At 34.7% G+C, this 26,173-nt stretch overlaps 2 protein-coding genes across 2 annotated transcripts in view; one reads left to right on the top strand and one right to left on the bottom strand.

Annotated features, from left to right (window-relative positions):
* Positions 1 to 26,173, top strand: part of gek (serine/threonine-protein kinase gek) — an 85,879-nt gene that overhangs the window by 5,805 nt on the left and 53,901 nt on the right. The window contains exons 3-17 of the mRNA XM_090117224.1: positions 12,372 to 12,551; positions 12,926 to 13,047; positions 14,358 to 14,447; positions 15,014 to 15,118; positions 15,947 to 16,095; positions 16,656 to 16,749; positions 17,059 to 17,115; positions 18,565 to 18,619; positions 19,030 to 19,160; positions 19,743 to 19,829; positions 20,719 to 20,840; positions 21,782 to 21,932; positions 22,595 to 22,700; positions 24,703 to 24,812; positions 25,447 to 25,581. Coding sequence (XP_089973350.1) covers positions 12,372 to 12,551; positions 12,926 to 13,047; positions 14,358 to 14,447; positions 15,014 to 15,118; positions 15,947 to 16,095; positions 16,656 to 16,749; positions 17,059 to 17,115; positions 18,565 to 18,619; positions 19,030 to 19,160; positions 19,743 to 19,829; positions 20,719 to 20,840; positions 21,782 to 21,932; positions 22,595 to 22,700; positions 24,703 to 24,812; positions 25,447 to 25,581 — 1,694 coding nt within the window. The remainder of the gene's footprint in view (positions 1 to 12,371; positions 12,552 to 12,925; positions 13,048 to 14,357; positions 14,448 to 15,013; positions 15,119 to 15,946; positions 16,096 to 16,655; positions 16,750 to 17,058; positions 17,116 to 18,564; positions 18,620 to 19,029; positions 19,161 to 19,742; positions 19,830 to 20,718; positions 20,841 to 21,781; positions 21,933 to 22,594; positions 22,701 to 24,702; positions 24,813 to 25,446; positions 25,582 to 26,173) is intronic.
* Positions 4,647 to 12,312, bottom strand: LOC149896789 (uncharacterized). Its single transcript, XM_090117141.1, has 2 exons — positions 11,835 to 12,312; positions 4,647 to 6,640 (listed from the first exon to the last, which is right to left on the bottom strand). The coding sequence occupies exons 1-2, from the start codon at positions 11,843 to 11,845 to the stop codon at positions 4,969 to 4,971; spliced, it is 1,683 nt and encodes a 560-aa protein (XP_089973267.1). The 5' UTR covers positions 11,846 to 12,312; the 3' UTR covers positions 4,647 to 4,968.

Consider the following 26,173-nt stretch of genomic DNA (forward strand, 5'->3'; position numbering starts at 1 on the left):
TAAATTTTATTACGTAGATATATGACGTATCTTCTCTTATACAGGGTGTCCCGCTGTTGGTATACTAAGCTCAAAGGAGGTTATAGTTTTGCATACGCTGAGTACGTAAAAAATAATTAAAAAATTCCAGACGCATTTTTTTTTCATATAGATGAATTCTTAAAACTCTATGTGTACACCCATAACAAGCAAGCCGCCCAACTTTGCCACCAGCACGTGAGCTATCGCTTAAGGGCTTGGTCTAGTAGTGCAAACAAATGCATCCTGTCATCCTATATGTAAATAATACAAATGTACTAAGGGAAAGTTGCTCCACTTAATTTTTAAAAATTAAATCATTCGTATAATTTAATATTCGTAATAAGTACCAAAAATGACAATTTGAAACAATTTTCGTGAAAATTACACCGGGTGATTTTTTTTTTATCAGTACACAAAATTTGCGAATACTTTCTATTGATATCTTCAACTTCATGTTTATATAACTGATCAACTTTTACAAAGAAATTTGGACGAAATATAAAAAAAATAAGCTTTCCATACAAAATGCATAACTCTATACATTTTTTTCGACCTAAGTTTCTTAGTGAAAGTTATTCAGTTTAACTAATAAAACGGATAAACACATTTTGTATTTAATAAAAAAAAATGTAATGTTTGTGTTAAAAAATTATAAAACAGAAAAATACGCAAATGAAAACAAAAGATATTTATTACTGACTAGCTTCCGCCCGCGACTCCGTCCGCGCGGATGTCAGTCTTCGCGTCTTCTACAGATTTATTATATTATGTATAATATATAGATTAATATTGATAAACCTAATAAATCTTTTGCTAGCATTCTGATGCTTTATCGGTTGCACTGGATTAATCTCTTTTTTTTCATTCGCTTGAATGATATAGGATGGGTCCTTGATGGGCATCGAATGCTGAAGTCTCGAATCAATCAATTCTGACAGTAGGCAATTTATGTAAAATCTTGATAATGGTCCATCATTTTATTTTGCCTAAACGTTACATACTTTTTTATATATTCTATTTATAACGAATGATTCACTCCAGTCCAAACAGCAAATAAGCAGACTTCTGCTTCTGCAACGTTTAGTTGTCCCTGAATTTGAAAAAATAGTCATGATTCTTATCTATGACAAAAGTGTTATTTTTTGCATTGTATTTCAAATATTAAATTTTTTTTAACCGCATTTTCCGCATTCATGTCTTTTGCCGGAATTAGACATTTAACTTCTACTAGTCCCATTTTCCCTTTTTGATATGGGAGTGTATAAAGTAAATTTTTTCGATGTTTCTCGTTATACTTTTAAAAAGTTATTATTGTCATTTTGCTCATTAGGTAAAGTAATTTCGATATCAGTTTTAAGTTTTTTGATACCTGCAATAATAACGTCATAATCGCCTGCACATACTTATCGATTACACCCTGTATACAATCCACCATCCACATTCATAATGTTTTCCTGTCCTCCTCTCCTTTACGCTGTTCACCGATACATTTTAAATGAGTAAATCTGCTACCACTGAAGGATGTTTCAATGTGATCAGCAAATTTTCACCACTGTTGTCGATTATTTGTTTTTCATTTTTAATCAGCAATTGGGAATTATCAGTTTTGTTTTTTGCAGATTGGTGATGTACCCTAACAATACGTCGAAAAGGGAAAGCATCAACGAATTATCGTTTTCGTCCTCTTTTTTTATTCTTCGCGTCTCTGTTACTTCTGTTTGTTTAGTTCTCAACCCCACTGAATTTTCTATGTTATTGTGATCTTCCATTACATCTGAGTTTTGATGATGTGATGATAATCCATTCGTTTTAATATTGGTACTTAGAGTTGGTAGACTAAACTAGAAATGGTGGACTAAATTTGTCAGCGCGTCTGTAAGATCAGAATATAAAACCAACATCCTGTATTTAAGTTACAAAATTAATAATCAAACAACATGCCGCTACGTTGAAAATGACTAGAAGAAAAAATTAAAACACCTCGGATCAATTTTGGAGTAAACAAATCATTTTCCCCGTATGGGGATTTCCCCGGATGAACTTGGGAAGTTCAAGTTCTCAATACAAGTTTATATTATATTTCGTATTTCTCAAACGAAAAATAAACATTTTTGGAACTTCAAAAAAATTATATTATAAGAAAATTTATGAGCTTACTTTAGTTTTAAAGAAATATACATCCCTTTACTGACACCCCGTAAAATAAAGAAATTGTTGCCAATCACCTTTGCAATCTATTTGGTTTCATTAACTTTATGTTCGAAGATAATTTTTTTTCTAGTAGTTACACGCGTATTTTTTTCGTTTATTTTCCATATCGAAATCAAATGTTTAAAAATACGAATATTTGCACAAAACTAAGATAAAAATAATCAATTAACAAAAATATTAAATTTAATGAAGTAGAGCAACTTTCACTTCGGTATGAAGGAAAATCGAGCGTAGAGCACACGTCAGAACGCTCCGGCCCAAGGAGCGCGACTAAAGAAATTCGCTAGGATATTTACTTATTATTTTAAATATTTTTTTAATATTTAAAGAATTATCAAAATTAAAAAAAAAATTTTTTTAAAGGATTAATACTCATTGGTCTTCAACCAACTCGAATAAATTAATGGAAAAAATAACTTTTAGCAGTATTTATCAATCGATTTTGTAAGGTAAAAAATGGGAAATTTAATGAATTTATAACGTCCTAATTAAGAAAATCATAAGTTTTTCGGCAATTGTATTCAGCAGTTTTTAATAACGACTATATAAGGATAATAATGCGCTGATCAGATTGTGTAAATTGTAATCGGTTGCAACGTAGTGAGTGCACAAACTTAGCTCGAAATGTCTTTGGGGGAAAGAGACTTATCTTTAAGGCCTGATTAAGGTAACATAAAGTAACTTTATAAATGTGAAAAAATTCACGCGCATTGCGTATATAACACTAATTGATAAACAAGAAAAAAAAATTCAGTTTATCATTTCATTAGCCGGGAAAAAATTGTCAAATAACTTGTTGAAAACGCAATTTTGCTAGACTGCAGCCTTAAGATTATGTTTTCATAGATAAAATGCTCATATTAGAGAAGCGGTATATGCCGGCTGCGCGAAGCTAGAGAAGAAAACACGGATTTTCAGGAAAAATTTAGCAAAAAATTTTGGACGTAATTTTTTTTAAAGTATTTTTTACGTGATCAGTGTATGCAAAACTACAAGTTCCTTCGCGCTTAGTATACCAATAGTGGGACACCCTGTATATAAAAATGAATCGCAAAATGTGTTGGTAAGCGCATAACTCGAGAACGGCTGAACCGATTTCGATAATTCTTTTTTTATTATATTCCTTGAAGTACGAGGATGGTTTTTATGTAGAGAAAACGTAAACATGTACCACGGCCGAAGCCGGGGCGGACCGCTAGTAGATAAATAATTAAGAAGTCTTTAATCTATCGTAGATATACCTATGTTGAAAGTTAAAACGCATCTTTATATGTGTGTATCCCTTTACGATGTGTCACCAGAACATAAAGGGATCTTGTAGACTGTAGTATGCCGTGTTGGACACTTGCCATTACGCATATAAAAAATAATATTTATAGAAAATAATCTCGCGTCGATGTTTTATACAATAAATTGCGTCACTATATAATATATGGGTTTAGATATTTAATACATATTTATAAAAGCTAATTTTTACCCGTGTTTTATTTCTATGATTATATGTTTTACGTTTTGATTTCGTGATCTTTGTCTCTTCAACACTTTATATGTCGCAGGCAAATTGTATTATTTCGCCGTTGGCTCGCGACCGTCTTTTTGTAGAATTTTGGAAAAAGTAAATCCTCAGCACTTTATAAAATGCCGAGCGTTTGTAAACGGCGAAATAATACAATTTGACTGCGACATATAGATTCAGTTGCTGTGTAGGTATCCTTTTTTTTGTTGAACGTTTTATTTACATTTTATTATGTTATGTTATCATGTTTTACTAATTAATTACTAATATTATAAATGCGAAAGTTTGTGAGGATGGATGTATGTATTGTATATAGGTATGTTTGTTACTCTTGATTCTAATAAATTCGCGTGACACAGCTTGTGTGTGCTATATTTATAATTATAACAAAACATCTATAAAGAGTCCATTATGTAGAATATTTAGCTTTAGAAGGCAGCAATCAGCATGTCACCATTTTAAAGTAAGTCGATCAGTAAGGTGAAGAAATACATATATGCATTGTACATTCAGCCTTTTATATCACAACGCGAAATACTAACGTTTTTATGGTGTGAATTAATTAATTTAAATAAAAATAAGAAAGTATAGAAATTATTTATACTACATAGTTTGGTATAAATAAATACGTTTAGTTCTTACAGTTAATTTCAGAGAGTGGCTTCACTCGTGTAGTAAATTATATTACATCTGTAGCATAGTTTCACTTAATTTTTGCAAGAAATAGTACATTATAATATTATGTTGCAGTCTTCGTTAAAGATTTAATACATTTTTAACCAATTGATTACTAAAACTCGGTGCGGTTGTTGGATTATTTTTAATTTTTATATTTATTTTTATTTTTATAATAACAATTTTTTTTTGTATACAGAGTTGTAGTTTAAGAGATAATTATATCGACCGGCCCGCGAAGGCGCAAAAAAAACCGAAATTTACTTATTAATAATTTATTGTAAAAAAAATTACATGATAAATTATTCCTAACTTAAACTATGTCCCTCCCGTTCGATGTTGGAACAAAGAGTGCTCGTCGTCCACGGCGGAGCAACTACAGCGTCGCGGTGGCGATGATTGCCGCAACACTCTCAGGAATCGCAGGTGTGCGCGATGTCGCAATTGCTAACAGGTGCAAGTCCTTCTTGGGTGGCCCCATGCATCCTCTAATGGTTAAGGCGTGTATATACAGTACATAACACCTCCCTCCTGAAGTTCAGCGATTATTGGCGGGCAAGGCTCGTTAATATCGCTGAAATTTCACACTCCGCCGATTGATGTTCTATTTCTTCTTTTTGATTACCATGAACACTCGTAGTTTTTGGTTTTGATGTACGCACTCTCCGTACGACGTACCATGTCACTAGGGCAACTGCACTCGTTATTAATATAACATATATCGGTATGATGGAAGGCTGCATATAGAGAATCTCGTATCCGTTGTTAGTACTGATAGGCATTTCCATTGATATAGCTCTGTTACTAGCGTGTAATTTATCCAAATTTATCGAATTCAACTTCAGAACTTCTTCATCTGTATTATATTGGCTGGAATCTGGCAGGTTTGCAATTTTCATTATCTGTCCTTTGATATGGTCTTCTCTATTGACTATCTTGAAAGCCTCCGTTTGAAGAATGCAGTTTTTGGGTATTGTGGCTAAGTAGCTTCCTTTAATGACGTCATATTGATCTTGCGAGCATGATAGGTGAATTTTTGTTGGCTTGGGGAAACTGATGACGTAGTGGGCGTCGTCTAATTTTTCTAGTGCGGGTGCTCCGAGCTCCACAGGCGTGAAGAGACAAGATGCGACGACTCGTTGCGTGGTAATAAGGTGATACACGCAGTCATTTTTGGATCGATGATGGTTCAGCTTGTCCTCACATAGATACCCTAGGCCAGACTTCGGGCATTCTGCCTCCATGTACATAAAATCCTCGTCGTGAATTGCCACAAAAGGATAGGGTGGAATTAGGACTTTACTATCTTTATTAGGAACTATGGATAATTTAAATAATTCAAAGGTAGCAGGAAGGACAACCGGGAACATAAAAACTATAACTATATTTCTATTACTATAATAATAGCCTAGTTTAACTAAATCAAAATATTCTCTATAATTAACTTGAGGGATTTGATCTTTGCCATAAAATTTGTTTAACTTATTTAACATTTCTTTTAGTGAATTTGAATTGAACATAAGATGATGCGTACTTTTCGCACGAATAAAACCTAATAAATTTTCTAATCTATGTAATTCCTCAGATATATCATCAATGTTATCTGATAAAATTGCTACGCGTTGAATTAAATCGATGTATATAGTAATGTTTAAATTATTTTCCTTTAAATCATTTATAGCTATTTCAATTTTTTCCTGATTTTTAATTAAGTTGTTTAAAATGTCAGATTGTTGGTTTATCCAATCTTTACTGAGGCTTATATGATTATTCATTTCTGTGACCAATCTATTTTCATTATTTTGTAATAATTTAATTGCGGTATCATATTTAATTGCATCCGTATAGTCTAGGTTACCAGAAATACTTTTTATTACTGAACCTAAACCATCTATGAGACCTCTCTTTTTGCGATTGGGTTCAAAAGTTTCTAACTGATTTGATAATTTAATAATCTTATAATGTAAGTGTTCGATATGTGAATTATATAGCGAAAATAATCTATCGTGCAAATTAGGTGTTAATGAATTTAATTGATCCTTTACTATGGTTATACTATCGCGAATATCTTTTAAATTAATAATTTGCAAAAATGAATGATAATGAGTGACAATTCTTGCAGTTCCAATATTAAATGGTAGTATACCGGGTCCATCATCCAAGCTACTCAGGGTGGGATCCTCCGCTTGAATCAGGCACAGGATCAGAGGAAGGATTCTGTAACAATTTAGGTACCCTCTTAAGCCTAGATTTAGCAACAGCGCCATATTTCTTCTTAGTATAGATATGAATAGGTAAATCAGCTAGTACGGTATCGTGCGTAAAACGCGGTGCGGTCTTTTGCCGTCTAGCCCTAGGATTTCTTACAAAAATTTGTTGATCTGGATAATACTGTATTTCGGGTTCGCGGTTCCTATTAATGTTTTCTGTAATTTGAGTACGGCGTTCCAAAGACGATTCATTAATAATTTTGTATACTTTGTGCATACTATCGCGATGTTCTTGCATATATTGCTGTAAGACATTTTCTGATAGATCTATATCTACAGGATCGCGGGGATCTAAATGACCGGTTATAATGTCAAGAGGCCTGCACTTCGTGAAACTGTGGATCGAACTATTATAGGCAAGAACAGCGTACGGCATTAAGTTAATGATTAATTCACCACGTCGTTCAAGTTTTAGTAAACGTATATGTTCTAATAAAGTTGAGTGAAGCCGTTCTACCATACCATTTTCGTTAGGTGCATGAGCTAATAACTTATGGTGATTTATTCTATGAAGTCTTACAAATTCACTGAATATTTGGTTCGTGAATTCAGGACCTCGATCCGTTACGACAGTCATAGGTAAGCCATGATGTGTACTAAACGTCAAAAGAGCCTGAACTACGCTTATCGCGGTTGCGTCTTTTAAACAATATGCTTGAGCATACTTAGAGAATGCATCTATTATAGTGAGATATTTCTGAGAATCAATACTAAGTAAATCGAGATGTACTATTTCAAAAGGCTTTGTAGGAGGAACTACGATTCGAAATTTTGGATTTACTGGAATTCTATCATATTTTCCTTGACCACATATGCTACACTCATTAATATATTTAGTTACAGCTTCCTTCATTTTAGGCCAAAAGTATTTCCTAGATAAAGATAAATGAGTTTCGTTAATTCCGCGATGGTTAGTTTTGCCTTCATGATAATTTCGTATTATTTCCTGTTGCTTAAAGTAATCTTTGACATTTTGCAATTCTAATTTTGTAAGAACTAAATCCATACATGAACTTTTAAAATTAGCCTGTATTATTGGAACTATAGCACACATAGCATCAGGGGGATGAACTAGAATTGCAGTTTTTATCTTAGGATCTACATATTTTTTAATAAGTGAAACTATTTCACTATCAATATTCGCTTTGTTAACATTAATATCTATCTTAGTATGATTTTCAAAAGGTTTTGAAATTATAGGCTTACTCGGTACTCTATCTATTAAAGTAATAACTATCTGTCTCTTAAATTTATTCAACGGGTGATCTGTTATAGGTACATCTAAAATTGGGTTCTCCGCGTCAGTATGAACTGTGACGGTGTCGGAACTTGCTGTAAGAGTACCTGATTTCGAATGTGCAGTAATCGTACTTGAATTTGAATTAACAGTAATTGTATCTGAACTTCTTCTTATTAATGAAGGTGTTGTTTCTGTTGGATTAACCGCTAAAGAATCTGTTTCCTCATTGTTAATTTGAATACGCGATAAAGCATCGGCGTTACAATTTTGCTTTCCCTGCTTATAAATTACAGTGTAATCGTATTCGCTAAGTTTGAGCCTCCAACGTGTGAGACGGGAATTAGGTTCCTTTAAATTCATGACCCATTGAAGGGGCCTATGATCAGTCATAATTTTAAACTTTCGACCAAAAAGATAAGGGCGGAAATATTTCGTTGCCCAGACAATTGCTAGTAGCTCCTTTTCAATCGTACTATAATTAATTTCGCTACTATTAAGTGTACGTGAAGCGTACGCAATTGGTTTATCGGAACCAACGGGGCCTTGAGAGAGTACAGCACCGATAGCTAAATTCGACGCGTCAGTTGTAAGAATAAATTCTTTATTGAAATCAGGATACTGAAGAATTGGATCATTCATTAATAATGTTTTACACCTATTGAAACATTCAATGTAATCTTTGGAAAATGTTATCTTTGAACCTTTTTTTAAGCATTGTGTCATGGGTTTCGTGATTTTAGCGAAATCTGGTATGAATTTCCTATAATAACCTAATAGACCTAGAAATCGTTTAATGTCGGTTGGAGTTTTCGGAAGAAGATACTTTTGGATGGCAGATATCTTATCTGGGTTAGGCTTTATCCCATCTTTGCTAATAATGTGACCTAGATACGCGGTTTCGAGTTTAAGAAATTCCGATTTATCCATCTGTATTTTAAAGTTGGATTCACGCAATCTCTGAAACACTTTTCTAAGATTAACGATATGCTCCTGTAAAGAAGTGCTAAACACTATTATATCATCTAGGTAAACTAGACAAATAGAATTTTGCAAATCTCTCAGTACATTATCCATTACTCTTTGAAAAGTAGATGGACTATTCTTTAGACCCATGGGCATTCTTAAGAATTCAAAATGACCATGTTCTACACTAAAAGCAGTTTTTGGAATATCAGCCGGGTTCATTTCCACTTGATAAAACCCACTTGCTAAATCTAGCGTTGTGAAGTATTGACAGTTACCCAATTTATGTAAGACATCTGTGATATTAGGAATCGGATATTTGTCATCCAAAGTTTTCTCATTTAACTTTCTAAAATCAACAACTAAACGCCATTTAACTTTGCCGGATGCATCTGCCTTTTTAGGTACCACCCAAATAGGAGAGCTCCATGCTGAATCTGATGGTCTAATAATACCCTGTTCTAACATCTTACTTATCTGATTCTGTACTTCCTGCCTATGAATAAATGGATAGCGATAACTTTTCGTATAAACCGGTATTTCATCCTTAGTTCTAATAGAATGCTTAATTTTATTCGTAAATGTTAAGTTTTCGCCTTCTATATAAAATACATCCGCATATTCTGAACATAATGACTCTAAATTTAAACGTTCCTCATTATTTAAGTGATCAGTACGCAACCGAGATAATACCTGTTTCACACGGTCGGACGAACGTTTGGTGCGCGTGTACTCGTTATTATAAACCTCGGCACATACTGGTCGATCCATTGAAAAAATTACATCATTACGGGTTGGATTAGAAATTTCCACGATAGCGCGATTGCTCCTCGCCTTCGTTAAACATTCAGAAATATGACAATTACATATAATTTGTTCCGGTATAATAGCGTCTCCATTCTCAACATCTACGGGTAATCTAACTAATTTACTACTTCCTGCGGGTATGACGTCCTCATAAAGATTAGCGTTCCGTGAGTCATATACTAATAACCGATTCGTAGCATTGCAAGTATTTAAAGTTTTAGTTTTATAATTTATTGATGCTTCCCATTTATCTAACAAATCTGAACCTATTAAGCCGTCGAAATAATTGTGAAATTTATAAACGAAAAATGTGATATCGTCAGGGTCATTAAATTCAGGAAAACTAGGTAATGTTATAGAATACTTATTACGTGTTACAGCATGAACATTACTTACTTCAAAGGGATCATAATTAAGAGTAACGTCAGGAAAATATCTCTGTACTGCATCGGGGCTAAGAAAAGATTGGTTAGCTCCAGTATCAATTAACAATTTAAGTGGAGGATTACGAATTTGAATATAAGGAAGTTGACGTTGCGTGTGTAGATTTAATTCTATTTTGGTTTTTCTAATTTTGGTGGATTCGGAAAATCCTGATCGTGTTCTGAACGTACGTCACACGTTTCATCAGAATTTTCAGGTGCGTCTGTCTGTTCGTAATGTACATAAGGTTCATATTCCGTACAGTAATATTCATTATTATAATAGTCATCTTCATAAGGATATAAATCGGTACAATAATAATCTTCATCTAGATATTCATTATGATTCATCTCCCTAGTCTTAAAATAATTACTCGGGGGTGGATTACCAAATTTTGACCAATCATGAGCGCGTGCAAAAGGTGTCGGTGGTAAAGTCTTTGTCACGTAATGGCTAACGCCACTCATAGGATGCGGTTTCGGTTGCGCGGGATGTTTAGGCTGTAATCTGAACGTATTGCTCTGCGGGTTATAGTTAGGGGGTGCAGCGCGGAAAATTTGCATAGTACGAGTTGGACGTGCTGGTCCTTGCGTATGATTAAAATTTCGATTAAAATTTGGTGGCTTAAATTGCGGTCTAAACGAATGTATAGGCTGTAGTTTAGAAGATATAGGTTCACTAAAATCATTATGTCTATAAAACGGTTCATGCGAGTACGGCATTCTAAAAGGTACGTGGGGTTTCCTATCAAAAGTTTCATTACGTTGTTGAAGGTATAAAGTGCTTTGTTCTTCATTAACGTATTCTAATGCCTTTTCAATGGTTGCGGGGCGCATGCAACGTATGCGTGAGCCTAACGGATCTCTTAAACCACGTAGGAAAGCCTGTAGTGTTAATTTTTGATACAGGTCCCTTTTTGCCTCACGAGTAGTAACGACTGTTTCATGTAATGCTATATACGTCATTATGGTACTAAAAAGATGCTGACATCTTTCATAGAACTCTTGAGGAGAGCTACGACCTTGCGTTAATAAGGCTAAATCGTTATAAAGGGCGGTCTCATCTCTATGGTCAGAAAAGTTATTAACTAATACGCTTCTAATACCGTGCCAAGTAGTAGGTATACCATTTGCATTAATAACTCGGGCTGCGGGCCCAGTAACTTTATTTAAAATACCATTACATAACGCGGCAGTTTTTAAAGTATTTCCGGGATCTTTATCTATAAATTCCTCAGCTAATTGGTCACTTAAATGTATAAATCTTGTTAAAACGTTAACATTACCATCGAATTCTGGCAAAAGTCTAAGCGCATTAAAAATTTTATCCAAATCTGACATTTTAAATATCTGTATTACCTATATAAAATGTATTAAATTTAATTAAATTTATTTACTTCGTTAAACTAATATAAAAAAATTAATAATCTTTACCTAATATATTTGAATTATAAAATGAATTAATTAGTAAAATTCGAAAATTAATCAATTCGTGATTAATTGATATTTAAATTTATTAATCTTTTATCAACCTAATATCTATATATTTGAATTTTACAAATTGATTTTGTAAAATTCTACAATTAATTCTCGATGAATTAATATATTTCAAGCCTACGCACTACAGTTCCTCGGTTCCCGTGAATGGGTAATCTAGGAAAACTTACAATCTAGGAGTGGCAAGACACTAAGAGAATTAGTGTACTTACAGGATTTTCATTTCGGCCTTTCCTGCAGTATCAATGTTTGGATACCCTTCGCGTTGCGGCGGCCAATGGTGTAGGTTCTGGATCCCCGTCGTCGTCCCTCCGATGGAATAGCGGTACTCGATGCTTGTAGTTTCGCGTTCCGAGAGACGGCTCTCGAGGATTATCCTACCGACTGCGCCAATTATATCGACCGGCCCGCGAAGGCGCAAAAAAAACCGAAATTTACTTATTAATAATTTATTGTAAAAAAAATTACATGATAAATTATTCCTAACTTAAACTATGTCCCTCCCGTTCGATGTTGGAACAAAGAGTGCTCGTCGTCCACGGCGGAGCAACTACAGCGTCGCGGTGGCGATGATTGCCGCAACACTCTCAGGAATCGCAGGTGTGCGCGATGTCGCAATTGCTAACAGGTGCAAGTCCTTCTTGGGTGGCCCCATGCATCCTCTAATGGTTAAGGCGTGTATATACAGTACATAACAAGATAGTGTTTATAATAATTAACATTATTATTTATTGTTTGTTTCATTTCAGCGCTCGGCATAAAGCGTCTCAAACAAATCGAGACGATGTTCGTCTCGCGGCGGCTGCAGGGCCCTCGAGCCAACACGCTCAGCGTGGAGACGCTGCTCGACGTGTTGCTCGTGTTGTACGACGAGTGTTGTAACAGTAGCTTGCGGCGTGAAAAGGCGGTGGCAGACTTCATTAGTTACGGTCAGTGTACAGTACACACATACACAAACACTGAACACCAACACGCTCAGCGTGGTGACGCTGCTCGACGTGTTGCTCGTGTTGTATACTGATACAACACGTGCAAATGTGCATGTGATACAACCGTGAACATTAAAATATGTGGGTCGCTTGACACCCTGTATACTGACACTTAATGGAAATTATAGATTTTCAGATTTAGGTTTCGTAAAAAATATTTTTACGTGGTTTTTTTACAAAATATGATATTTGTGTTATATGCAATATTTTGCTAGTTTCTGTTTTCCATTATGCTATAGATATTGATTTCCTTAATAATATGCTGTTTATTATGATAAATACGTAAGTGATAATTTATTTGTATAAAATTCCAGTGAAACCAGTGGCCACCGCGTTGAAAAGGCTCCGACTGTCGCGGGACGACTTCGAACTAGTCAAAGTGATCGGGCGCGGGGCGTTCGGCGAAGTGTGTGTTGTTAGAGCTTCTTTTATACAGGTAACTATTGTTTTCATGGTATATAGAAACATATATGTAAATTGTAAATGTTCTCATTCGTTTTGATGAAAATTGAAAATATGTAATATAGTTTGTGTTACTCTATGATATTTATAAAAAAATATATCAATGAGCCAGTATCTTATGTTTCTTGGTTGTAGAATTACTTAACTAAAAGAAATAATATTTTCCCTTTAAATTATAAATTTATTCTACTTGATTGTTAATATGTTATAGTAGTAGCACAGTATTACCATTATTTCCTACAGTAGTGCGACGAATGTACTTGTGCAGAGAAACGGAGGGGAACTGGCGGGGGTCGGGCGACGCGGGCCGCGTAAAGCAAACACGCTTAGTTTGCTTTACCTAGCGCGAAAGGATGACGCAGTCGTATTTTTTGTGTAATAATTTTATTATACATAGGTACTTACATATATTCTATTATGGCGCGCACAAACTGTTCGGTTTACGGATGTAAATCTACATTGAAATCCCAGAAGGAAACAATATTTCAGAAAGATTGTATTAATTGTATCTGTTGAATTAAAATCAAAGCTATGTATATGTTGTCCTCATTATTTTCTAATCAGATTGTACATCCCAATGCGAATGCATTACTTAGTTAAATGTTATAATATACAATTAAGAACATCCAAAAATAAAGTGTCCACGTAAATAATATTTAGCAGTGCAATATCGGTAATTATATATTTATGAACAAATAATTACATCAGATTTAATAATCGCAATTATTTTGAATGTACATATGAATAAAGATTTCATCATAATATTAATAATCACAATTGTTTTATTTCCCATTTGTTGCAACCCTAGCGTATTTTCGTCTGGCGCGCGACATCAAAGGCGATTCCTTACTGTAGGAAATAATATTGTAATACTGTGGTAGTAGGTTAATTAATAAAATTCATAAATAAATTTACTTGTAAATAAAATTTTCGACTCTTAGACTATAACTTATGTGTTTTTAAACTATATTGTCTAATTTCAGAACTATATGATTTATTTTCAGAATGACACTGTAAGACTATAATGTATGTGTTTTTAAATATATTTTGTATATTTTTGAAGTGAAACTTCTTTATCGGGGTTGGACAAAAATTTAGTGTACCTAACATTTTTGCGTTACGCCGTACGCGTGACATTTTTGCGTTACGCCGTACGCGTGACATTTTTGCGTTACGCCATACTCGTGAGAATTCTAAGGTCATAAAGAAGTTTCACTTCTTACGTGTGTACTCTAGTACACGCATACATTTTTTTTAAAATATATGTATATTGTATAATTTCAGAATGGTGAAGGCAACGGCACAGCGCCTAGCGCGGCGACCAGCGAGCGAGTGTATGCTATGAAGATATTGAATAAGTGGGAGATGTTGAAGGTATGGAGATTTTTATTATTTTCATATCAAATACAATAGATTTGCGATAGAATTTAGAATTAAAATTTTGAAAATCGTAATGAAGGAAAAATAATCATAATGCAAGCAATTATTCTAATAAATAAAGTAAATAATAAAATATGCAATAGAGTTGATTAGACTTACTGTTTAAGAAAGTAGAGAACTTATTTGAAGATATTTCTTATCTGCCCATTAAAAAGACAAATATTGTATGAATAAAGTGTCAATTATCTGGAATATTATCAGTAAGAGCGGCCGGGCAACTCGAGCAGTTAACGGCTGAGCGACGTAAAAGGACTGCTCGAGCAGTCGGTCGTTGACTGCTCGAGCTGTCGCTGCAAACCGCGCAGTTGACTGCTTGAAGCGGTCGCGACTGCTCGAGCAGTCCGTGTGCGGCAGTGAATGAATGTCCATAGTTCACCGCTCGGTCGCGGCTTCAAGCCGTCGGTCTCAACTGCTTGAAGCGGTCCGTGTACGGCCGCCTAAGCTTTGACGCAGTCCCTAAGTGAAAATTGATAATTTTTTTTATGTTTTTTCCCCAACAGCGTGCTGATACAGCGTGTTTTCAAGAGGAGAGAGATGTGCTCGTGTTTGGCGATCGACGGTGGATAACCAATTTGCATTATGCTTTCCAGGATGACCATAATTTAGTGAGTACTACCTATACCAGGTGAAAGGTAAGACGTCAGACGAATTTAGACAGGAGCTTCTACACATGAAACTGAACAACTTTTGTTCTACACCTTTGCTGAATTCGTAAAAAAAAATTGGACTTTGTAAGGAAACTTCGCTAATCAGCTGACCGATTTCCATACAAAGTCCAAATTCAGCAAAGTTGTAGAACAAAAGTTGTTCAGTTTCATGAGTAGAAGCTCCTGTCAAAATGCGTCTGACGTCTTACCAGTCACCCTGTAGAGTAGGTTTATTTGAATAAAAAGAAAGTTTGATTATTATCTACTACTAGCGGTCCGCCCCGGCATCGCCCGTGGTACATATTTACGTTTTATCTACATAAGAACCATCCTAGTACTTCAAGGAATATAATAAAAAAAGAATTATCGAAATCCGTCCACCCGTTCACGCGTGATGCCGTGACAACGCGAAACGGGTTTCATTTTTTTATATATAGAAGATATTGAGTGCTAATTGATCCGGAAAACTTTGTTATGCCAGGACACCAATATTATCATATTATAGGGGTGTAAAAATCACGTTTACACAAACATGTTAAAAATATTTTTTGAGATCTATCGAAAAGAGACAATAAGTTTCATGGAAATAGGTGAAACCATTTCTGATGAGTTAACAAACATCAAGAAAGGATGGTAAATTAATAAAATAAATTTTAATCATTTGTTTGACTTTTCTCCGCTTCGATTTTTTTATACTCACAAAAAAAGTCTTATGTGTGTGTGTGTGTGTGTGTGTGCGTGTGTAAATGTATATTCATTTAACTAATAAATAAGTAATTTTTCCAGTACCTGGTAATGGACTACTACTGTGGAGGCGATCTATTAACCCTTCTGTCGAAGTTCGAAGATCGTCTTCCGGAAGACATGGCGCGTTTCTACATCACAGAGATGGTTCTAGCCGTGCAGAGCGTGCACGAGCTGAGATATGTGCACCGGTGAGTCAGTCAATCCATCAATCAATCAATCAATCAATCAATCAATCAATCAATCAATCAATCAAAAATGTCATATTATACCGTACCAAGTTTTCAAAATTAGTTTTTCGCACTACTTCAACCGATCGTCCTGAAAAAAAAATGTACTACTCCAGTTTAGCTTTAAAAGTTAGCGCATTTAATAATGATTCTAATGTGGTATAACACTTACTCCATTATATCTTAGATCGGCCATAATTTTTTTTTGTTAAAGTCTGATTTTAACAATTTCTTTGAAATAACAAAATACGATTCTAGTGTACCTAAAAGGTTCCTAATGACCGCGTGGTTTAAATAAGATGGAGAGAGACATTCCATAAAGTGTGAGCGAGACAGATAGTGACGCTGTAGAAGGGTCAATTCTGTACATTGAAAATATTGAAAAAATAAATAGCAGGGGATGTTACTGGATCGATACCAAACCCAAATATGTCATTAAAAAAATACCCAATTGCGAAAAATATAATAAGAAAGGAATTAAAAAATTTGTTGTTTATTTATTTGTATTTACAATATTTCAGAGACATAAAACCCGACAACGTGCTATTGGACGCGAGCGGGCACATACGATTGGCCGATTTCGGTTCTTGCCTGCGATTGGGCGATGATGGGAAGGTGAGAGAATTTGAATTTAGAACGTTATATTCCATTTTAAATTGATTTTGTTAGTATGTAGTATGTACCTGCATATTTGTATGTAACCAACTTCTTAAGACCAAATTTTGAAAATTAAAAATCGGTGATAGCACAATAACTTCATTTAATTCGTGTTAAAGTGTATTTTATTAGTTTTTTTTAACTATATAATAAATATAGTTGACTTTTAATTGTTTTCATTTTAATGTGTGACTTGTTTTTATCCTTTTGTTAACATTATTAATGTTTCAATTAAATTTATTTATTTATATTTGTATATGTTTCTAGGTACAAAGTAATGTAGCTGTGGGCACACCGGATTATATTTCGCCAGAAATATTGAGGGTATGTACATTTTTTAATAAAATAAATACTTTCGTATTATTTTGTTTTTGTTTTAAAATTAACTTTTGTATTTAAATCATCTATACTTATAATAAATCTGTAGAGAGGCCAATTCTGTACATGAAATATATTTAAAAAAAAACTATGAAGGGGTGATAAGGGATCGCTACTGATGCCAAAAATGCAATCAGTAAAATTTTTGTCTGTCTGTCTGTCTGTCTGTCTGTCTGTCTGTATATTCGTTATAGAAACAAAAACTACACGACGGATTTTAACCAAATTTGGCACAATTATTCTTCATACTCCTGGGCAGGTTATAGTAAAAGAATCATGTAAATCGGTGTAGAAACACCAAAGTTATACATAAAATACGCTATAAGTCATCGCGCGTGAATTACAGAATCATGCCATAAGGATTATTTTTGTGTATCTTGCCGCGTTCGACGCGCTGCGCGGCGGTAGCTATAAAAAGGCGGCGGGTCCGCACCCGTTTCGCGTTGTCACGGCATCACGTGTGAACGGCTGAACCGATTTTGATAATTCTTTTCTATTATATTCCTTGAAGTACGAGGATGGTTCTTATGTAGAGAAAACGTAAATATGTACCACGGGCGAAGCCGGGGCGGACCGCTAGTAGTATAATATAATACAATCTATACTATAATCTATACTAATATTATAAAGCTGAAGAGTTGCTGAGAGCTGTTTGTTTGTTTGGACGCGCTAATCTCAGGAACTACTGGTCCGATTTGAAAAATTCTTTCGGTGTTTGATAGCCCATTTATCGAGGAAGGCTATAGGCTAATATATCATCACGCTACGACCAACAGGAGTAGAGCCACGCGGGTGAAACCGCGGGGAGTAGCTAGTAAAATATATGATTGATGACAATACATCAGTATATTTATGATAGAGCTGATACCGAGCAATTTAAATATTTTAAAACTACGCTATGGCTTGCTTCAATAATATGAGAATTTTGTAAATATTATTATCAATCGTATGTCAACGTTGATTGTTTATATTATAATCATAATGTTGATAAGTTAGTCGCAATTAAACCAAGAAACAGAAGGCACGTTCTTTTACCAGACTATATTGAAATTATTCATTTTATGATAATGTAGTGAATATATTTTCGTTTGAAATCTATTCTTTATTACATTTGTGTTATTCTGTCAAATACTCTAAAGATTGAAAAACTATTGTTGTTAAGCTATTGCATAGCTTCTATCGCGGGCCTTGAGCGCGGGGACCGAATCGAGAAATTCCGTAACGAAAAATCCTCACGCCCCCCACGGGGACGGGCGCGGAGGTGTGGCTTGAAGGCATAGCATGCAATAGCTTTACCGCGGCAGTCCCCGAGTGCCACACGTCTTTTTTTTTAATAAATAAACTCACCTTTTGGTTTTTATACAAATGTAAAAATATTTTTATTGAAATTTTAAGGCGATGGAGGATGGCCAAGGTCGATACGGCCCGGAGTGCGATTGGTGGTCACTTGGTAAGCTATTTTTAGTATATATATTTTTTATAGATCCATGATTTTATCTAAATTGACTTCGATAAATATTTAAAGACATTTATAATTATTTTTTTGATGAACGAGAAGTTTGATATAAAATATTTGAATTGTTTTTAACTATTATTTATTTATTTAGGGAAGTTTATTATGATGTGAAAAGACGTATTACTTTAGTAGTATCTCTTTAATACGTTAGTCATGGGCTATAGCTAGGAAATTACTTGCGTTCAAGTCAATATTAAATTGTTTATACATAGTTATAATTCAATCGACATTATTTCGATTTCCACTTGTTAAAATAATAGGTTTATATTATTTGAAGCTATTTATAGATAACTTGCATATTAAATTAATTTGTGCTTTTAATTCAGTTAATATTATTTTTAAAGGTGTGTGCATGTACGAAATGCTATTCGGCGAGACGCCATTTTACGCGGAATCTTTGGTGGAAACATATGGAAAGATAATGAACCACGCTCGTTGTTTCCACTGCCCGCCGCCAGATGAACACGCGGCACAAGTAAGTGTGATGTGAACTTAACACACTTAGACATTAACTTGAAGTGCTACCAACAATAACACTAACACTATAACTGACACAATAACAATCGCATTTACACTTACACTGGCATAAACTTGAATCCCACCAACATTAACGGTGGAATTAAGCCTGGAAGAGATTGCTTTTAAGCAATAAGGCCGCCTTTTTGTATGTATGTGTCTTTATGTGTCTTTTTTTTTTAATTATTGTATTTTGTTTTTCCATGCTTGGTGTATATGTACAATAAAGTATCAAATAAATAAAATAAATAAATAAAATTAACACTAACACACACACTTTATGCACTCACGCTTCATTGACACTCACTATCTAGAACTGTCATCAACATTTACACTAAAACTTGCGTTCACACTTCACATCGATTTGAACTGTACACATTAACACTAAAATTAAAAATTACAAGGCATCTTCCGCGGAATATTTAGTGGAAACGCTCAGCAAGACACTAACATTAACACTAACATTAACATTTACACTAACATTCAAACTCAAAATTATATGAATGTATAATAATTAATAAGATTGTTTTTCCATCAATAGGTATCGGAGGAAGCAAAGGATTTGATCCGTAGACTGATTTGTGCGTCCGAGACGAGATTAGGCAAGAACGGGATTCAAGATTTTAAGGTAATAATATGCTTCTTGAAAAAAAAAAAAGATCTTTCTTTCTAAATAGTGTTTATTTAGAATTGTATATATTTTTGACGTGACAACGTCTTAAATTAGGTTGCGACTGGGAGTCACTTATGAAAAAGTGTAACGCTCGGTAACGTTACGATGAGTCACCGAACGAGAGAGAGGCCCGCCGAATGCCTTGCGTCTCTCTCCCACTCAACTATGATCGAGAAAAAGACGTTGTCACGTAAAATCTTCGCCCGTAAAACCGACTTTACAGGCAACCATTTTTTCCTAAATATTTGAAAGATAAAATTGGAACTAACTTTGCCTTTATTTCAAATTGATAACATTTATTTATTCAACTATACTTTTTATAGATGCGGTTTTGAATCGGTAAATATATTATAATTTATAATACGTATTTACTACGGTTTGGAAAGGATAGTAATGAAATTCTGTGTATTTTCTTGTCTTACAAAATTTAGGGCTGATTTTTCAATGCTTGGATAAAACTTATCCGTCCAATAAAATATTACACGATAATATTAAGAGCTAGTGCGCACGAGCAACTTTGTCTCCGCAACTATTTTGTCTCTCCACCCATGGGCTAGTATGAAAGTGCGCGCACGTAGCGACGCAACTCCCCATACAATTGATGGGAGAGACAAAATAGTTGCGGAGACAAAGTTGCTCGTGCGCGCTAGCTCTAAAATGTCACGTAAACTGTCAAATACAGGCAATTAGAATACGTTTTTGAAATGGTAGTTTTATACATTATTCGACGAATAAGTTTTATCCAAGCATTGGAAAATCGGCCCTTACTGAAAATTTATTATTTTCTCATATAAAATCAATTCATTTTTTCTAATAACTCGAAAACTCCAACTTCAATTTCCAGACACACCCATGGTTCAGTGGTGTAGAGTGGGACGCGATCAGAGAGGCGAGTGCGCCGTTCGTTCCCGATGTGGCGAGTCCAACAGACACTTCCAATTTTGATGTGGATGATACTGATATACGGTGAGTGGAAATCGCATCAAAAACGGTTTAGTCTGCACTAATATTATAAAGAGGAAAACTTTGTTTGTTTGTAATGAATAGGCTCATAAACTACTGGACCGATTTAAAAAATTCTTTCACCATTCGAAAGCTACATTATCCACGAGTATTATAGGATATATATTATCACGCTAAGACTAACAGGCGCGGAGCCACGCGGGTGAAACCGCGCGGCACAGCTAGTTGTCGATAAAAAAAGTTACCAAATATTCAGATTTTTTTTCTGTTGTTGGGAAATACTGGAAAATTAAATTCTTCTTTATGCTGAATCATGAAAAATGTTACCTGAACGAAAATTAAATTTGTGTTTCATTTAATTGCAATGTACCAAAAGTTATCTAATTACTTTCTTTAGTGAAAATACAAAATTGACAAATCAATTTAAATCTATTATGTATTCATATTTAAATGTTGCCATCTGCAATGCTGACTAAATAAATCAGCCAGTTAATATGTTGCCTGGCCTCTGTTGAATGGTGACGTTTAACTTAACCCGTACATTCCAAAGCAACATTTAATCACGAGATACTGTATTGTAAGACGTAACTTTTGATATAATATTTTTGTGGATGAGTAGTTGTCAATATAGTTGTCACTGTTTCCTGTTCGAACATGTTTACCTGTCGAATACTATAAATTGCCGCGTTCTTTTGACTCGTGGCGCAATCGTACGAATCGTGCCTAGGGGCTCGGACGCTGTTTATAGTTTATACGACGTTCGACTCAACTACCCTCACTTTGCTAATAGTCGTTGACTTGCTGCGTTTTGTTATCAACTACCTACATCAATTAGGTGGCTGTGTAGAATCGCAGTACATTCTTATTACGTTCAAACTATAGTATATAATTTCTTATAGTATATTATTCTTATTATTTATTTATATTTCATATTTATTTCACAGGTTATCCGAAGCAGTACCCCCACCATCTGCCTCGTCAGCTTTCTCCGGACTGCACTTACCGTTCATAGGGTTTACATTCACGGCGGGCTCGAGATTGAGCGATTTAGGTGCACCTACACCGTTGAGTCCGGCTAAGAATGCACCGAGTCAGGTAAATATATAGAAAGAATTAAGAAATACATTTAAAAGTTAATATAGTTTTAAGTTTTGGTATGAAATAAATAGTGATAGAGTAATATGGTATAAAGGTTGTGTAAGTTTCTTCTCTAGCTTCGCGCAGCCGGTATATACCGCTTCTCTAATGTGAGCATTTTGTCTATGAAAACATAATCTTAAACGATAGCTCACGTGCTGGTGGCAAAGTTGGGCGGGTTGCTTGTTATGGGTCTACACATAGAGTTTTAAGAATTCATCTATTTGAAAAAAAAATGTGTCTGGAATTTTATAAGTATTTTTTACATACTCAGCGTATGCAAAACTATAACCTCCTTTGAGCTTAGTATACCAACAGTGGGACACCTGTATAAAGTAAATGAAGTGATCAAAAATATTGCAAAATGAGCTAGCTAAATTTGCTAAATTTTTTTTTAGTCAGCCTATTATATGTTAGAAGTATGATTTGAATTTCAAATCTATCGAAAAATTATTTTGAATTTGTTTATTTATTACGAAATAATGGTAAATGTAGCAAGTATATTATGTAATAAATACTACACATATTTTAATCTATACCTACAGGGACATAAATAATATAATTCCAAATACAAATGTAGAAACTATAATGATTTTACACTATTTTGTGATTAATTTCAGGCACCATCAAACGCGGGTGAGAGAGCAGCTTTAAAAGCTCTAGAGCGAGAGAATGCTTTACTCGCTCATACTATAGCTGAGTTACGGGCTGGATTAGGGGAAGGAGGTAAGGACTAAGGATATTTATTCATTCATTTGATTCATTTATTCATTCATTCAGGGAAGATTTTACAATATTTAGTTAGAACTTCCAATATTACACAATAATATAAAATATGAACAAATGTAAAAATGTCACTTTTAAAGTTGGAATAGACGGGAAATTGAACACATTTTTAAAACGATATTCGACGAACACGTACACGTACGTAGTATACACGTACACGTACGTAGTACACACGTACACGTACGTAGTACACGTACACGTACGTAGTACACGTACGTAGTACACGTACACGTACACGTACGTAGTACACACGTACACGTACGTAGTACACGTACACGTACGTAGTACACACGTACACGTACGTAGTACACGTACACGTACGTAGTACACGTACACGTACGTAGTACACGTACTCGTACGTTGTACACACGTACACGTACACGTACGTAGTACACGTACACGTACGTAGTACACACGTACACGAACGTTGTACACGTACACGTACGTAGTACACACGTACACGTACGTTGTACACACGTACACGTACGTAGTACACGTACACGTACGTAGTACCCACGTACACGTACGTAATACACACGTACACGTACGTTGTATACACGTACACGTACACGTACGTAGTACACACGTACACGTACGTTGTACACACCTACACGTACGTAGTACACGTACACGTACGTAGTACACACGTACACGTACGTAGTACACGTACACGCACGTAGTACATGTACACGTACGTTGTACACACGTACACGTACGTAGTACACGTACACGTACGTTCTACACACGTACGCAGTACACGTACACGTACGTAGTACACACATACACGTACGTAGTACACGTACGTAGTACACGTACGTAGTACACACGTACACGTACGTAGTACACGTACACGTACGTAGTACACGTACGGAGTACACACGTACACGTACGTAGTACACACGTACACGTACTACGTACACGTACGTAGTACACGTACGGAGTACACACGTACACGTACGTAGTACACACGTACACGTACGTAGAACACGTACACGTACGTAGTACACACGTACACGTACGTAGTACACACGTACACGTACGTAGTACTCACGTACACGTACGTTGTACACGTACACTACGTAGTACACACGTACACGTACGTAGTACACGTACACGTACGTAGTACACACGTACACGTACGTTGTACACGAACACGTACGTAGTACACACGTACACGTACACGTACTTAGTACACACGTACACGTACTTAGTACACACGTACACGTACGTAGTATACACGTACACGTACGTAGTACACGTACACGTACGTAGTACACACGTATACGTACGTAGTACACGTACACGTACGTAGTACACACGTACACGTACGTAGTAATAATATCTCAATAAGAAAAATCTGCGTAGGAGAAATAGCCAGTTCAGAACTTCTTAGCTTAATAAATTATCGCATCCCATCCAGATCAACACGCTCAAAAGACTTATTTCATATACCGACCGCCAGAACCAATACGGGTCTTCGTGTGCCTCTTCACAGAATGTCCAGTTTTTATAATACCTATATGAATGATCTTGATATGTTTTCTTGTTCCTCTTCGTCTTACAAAATGAATGTGAAAAAATTGCTATTGAACATGTAAGAATGTTAATGTGTAAAGATTCTGCAAATACTTGTTTACCTCCGCCTTTATGTACGCATGATAAATATTACTTATCGATTATTTTTTCTTGTCTCTCTTACTGCTGAGTTTTGGCAAAAATAATAACATATGTTCCCAGTGAAAACACTATATTATGGAGGCATTTTCATGTATCTTTAGTTAATAAGATTTTTTTTTTGTTTTATATATCTCTGTCTTTGTCTCTGTATGTTTTCCAATAAAGAAAATAAATAAATGGTATTTCAATATATTTCGATACATAATTCATAGTATTTTTACAGATATTCTTGGTGTTAAAATATATACATATTTACTTTTTGCAGAAGATATGACACAATTAAGGGAAGAATTACAAACAGTTAAAAAGAGGAATTCCGAATTGGAGACGCAGGCGAAACGGTTCGAGCAAATCACGTCCAATAATACCGCACAGGTATGTGATATTGTATTTACTAAGATTTTCATTTGGTAAAAAATCATCTATGAAGAATTGAAAGTTTTGAAAAAGATACGTGAAATCAGTAAAGTCGTTCTCAAGGTAAGGAGACGGAGGTAAAATAGGCATTGGTCGTCTTTTCAATATAAAAGTATTATCCGCGTATGTTTCATAGTCTTTGTATTAATTCTATTATTAACTAGCGGTCCGCCCCGGCTTCGCCTGTGGTACATGTTTACGTTTTCTCTACATAAGAACCATCCTCTCGAGTTATGCGCTTACCAACACATTTTGCGATTCATTTTTATATATAAGAAAGATTAAATAACTTACCAGTCGGAGATAAATCCAACGAAGCAATATTTGTTAAAATCCGTTCAGTTATGATCTCTTGAGTTATAATAATAACTTTTTAGCTTATACGCGTACAGTTTCACTCCCTTTGTCTACAGCTTTTCAAGTTATACGTAAACATAAGCATTCCTCTTGAATCACTTTATTTATTAAAAAAAACCGCCTCAAAATCCGTTGCGTAATTTAAAGATTTAATCATACATAGACGGACGGAAAGCGACATCGACTTTGTTTTATACTATAATTATAGATTTATAATAATTATTATTTATTTCAGGATGCATCATCACTATCGCCACAAGAGTTAGTGTCGAAACTTCGTGAATTGGAATTAGTTATAGAGACGCTCACAGCTGAGAAAGAGGAACTTTTGAAGGATAAAATGGATTCCGTTGAGAAGTTGCGATTGCAGGTCTGTTTGTTTGTTTATTTATTTATTTTTACTCTTTATTCTACAATACCAGTAATAAAAAATATATATAATTTAACATGGAGAACATGAATATGGTAAGTGCACAATTGGCGACCTTATTGCTTAAAGCAATCTCTTCCAGACAAAATGGAGAGCAAGACCCTTTTATTAAGTTAGTTAATTAATAGTTGTTAGTTTTTTTGAAGTGAATTTTTACAATAGATGTTTAAATTATTCGCAAGGACTAAATGCTTCTCAATTCGTATGGAACTTTTATTAGATGCTGGATAAAGAAAGTTTTATTTACTAATTAATTTTAAAAGTAAAATTGTAATCGTTTTATTTAATTAGCATCGTTTTGTATGTACACACAGATAATAAATAAAGTCAAAGACTTTGTAAAAATAAAAACCGATTGTATGTTGATTTGTACCCTACATTATTATTATCTTGAAATAAATGTTAATTCATTTTGTGTTCCTTATATTATCATGGTTAAATACTTATAAAATACTAGCGGTCCGCCCCGGCTTCGCCCGTGGTACCTACATGTTTAAACTATCCTATCTCACAAGTTGGATCGAACTGCACA

Source organism: Colias eurytheme, chromosome 27, assembly GCF_061535395.1.
Source record: "Colias eurytheme isolate Ceu_HAF_F1 chromosome 27, ilColEury1 Martin Lab GWU primary, whole genome shotgun sequence".
Classification (NCBI taxonomy): Eukaryota; Metazoa; Arthropoda; class Insecta; order Lepidoptera; family Pieridae; genus Colias; species Colias eurytheme.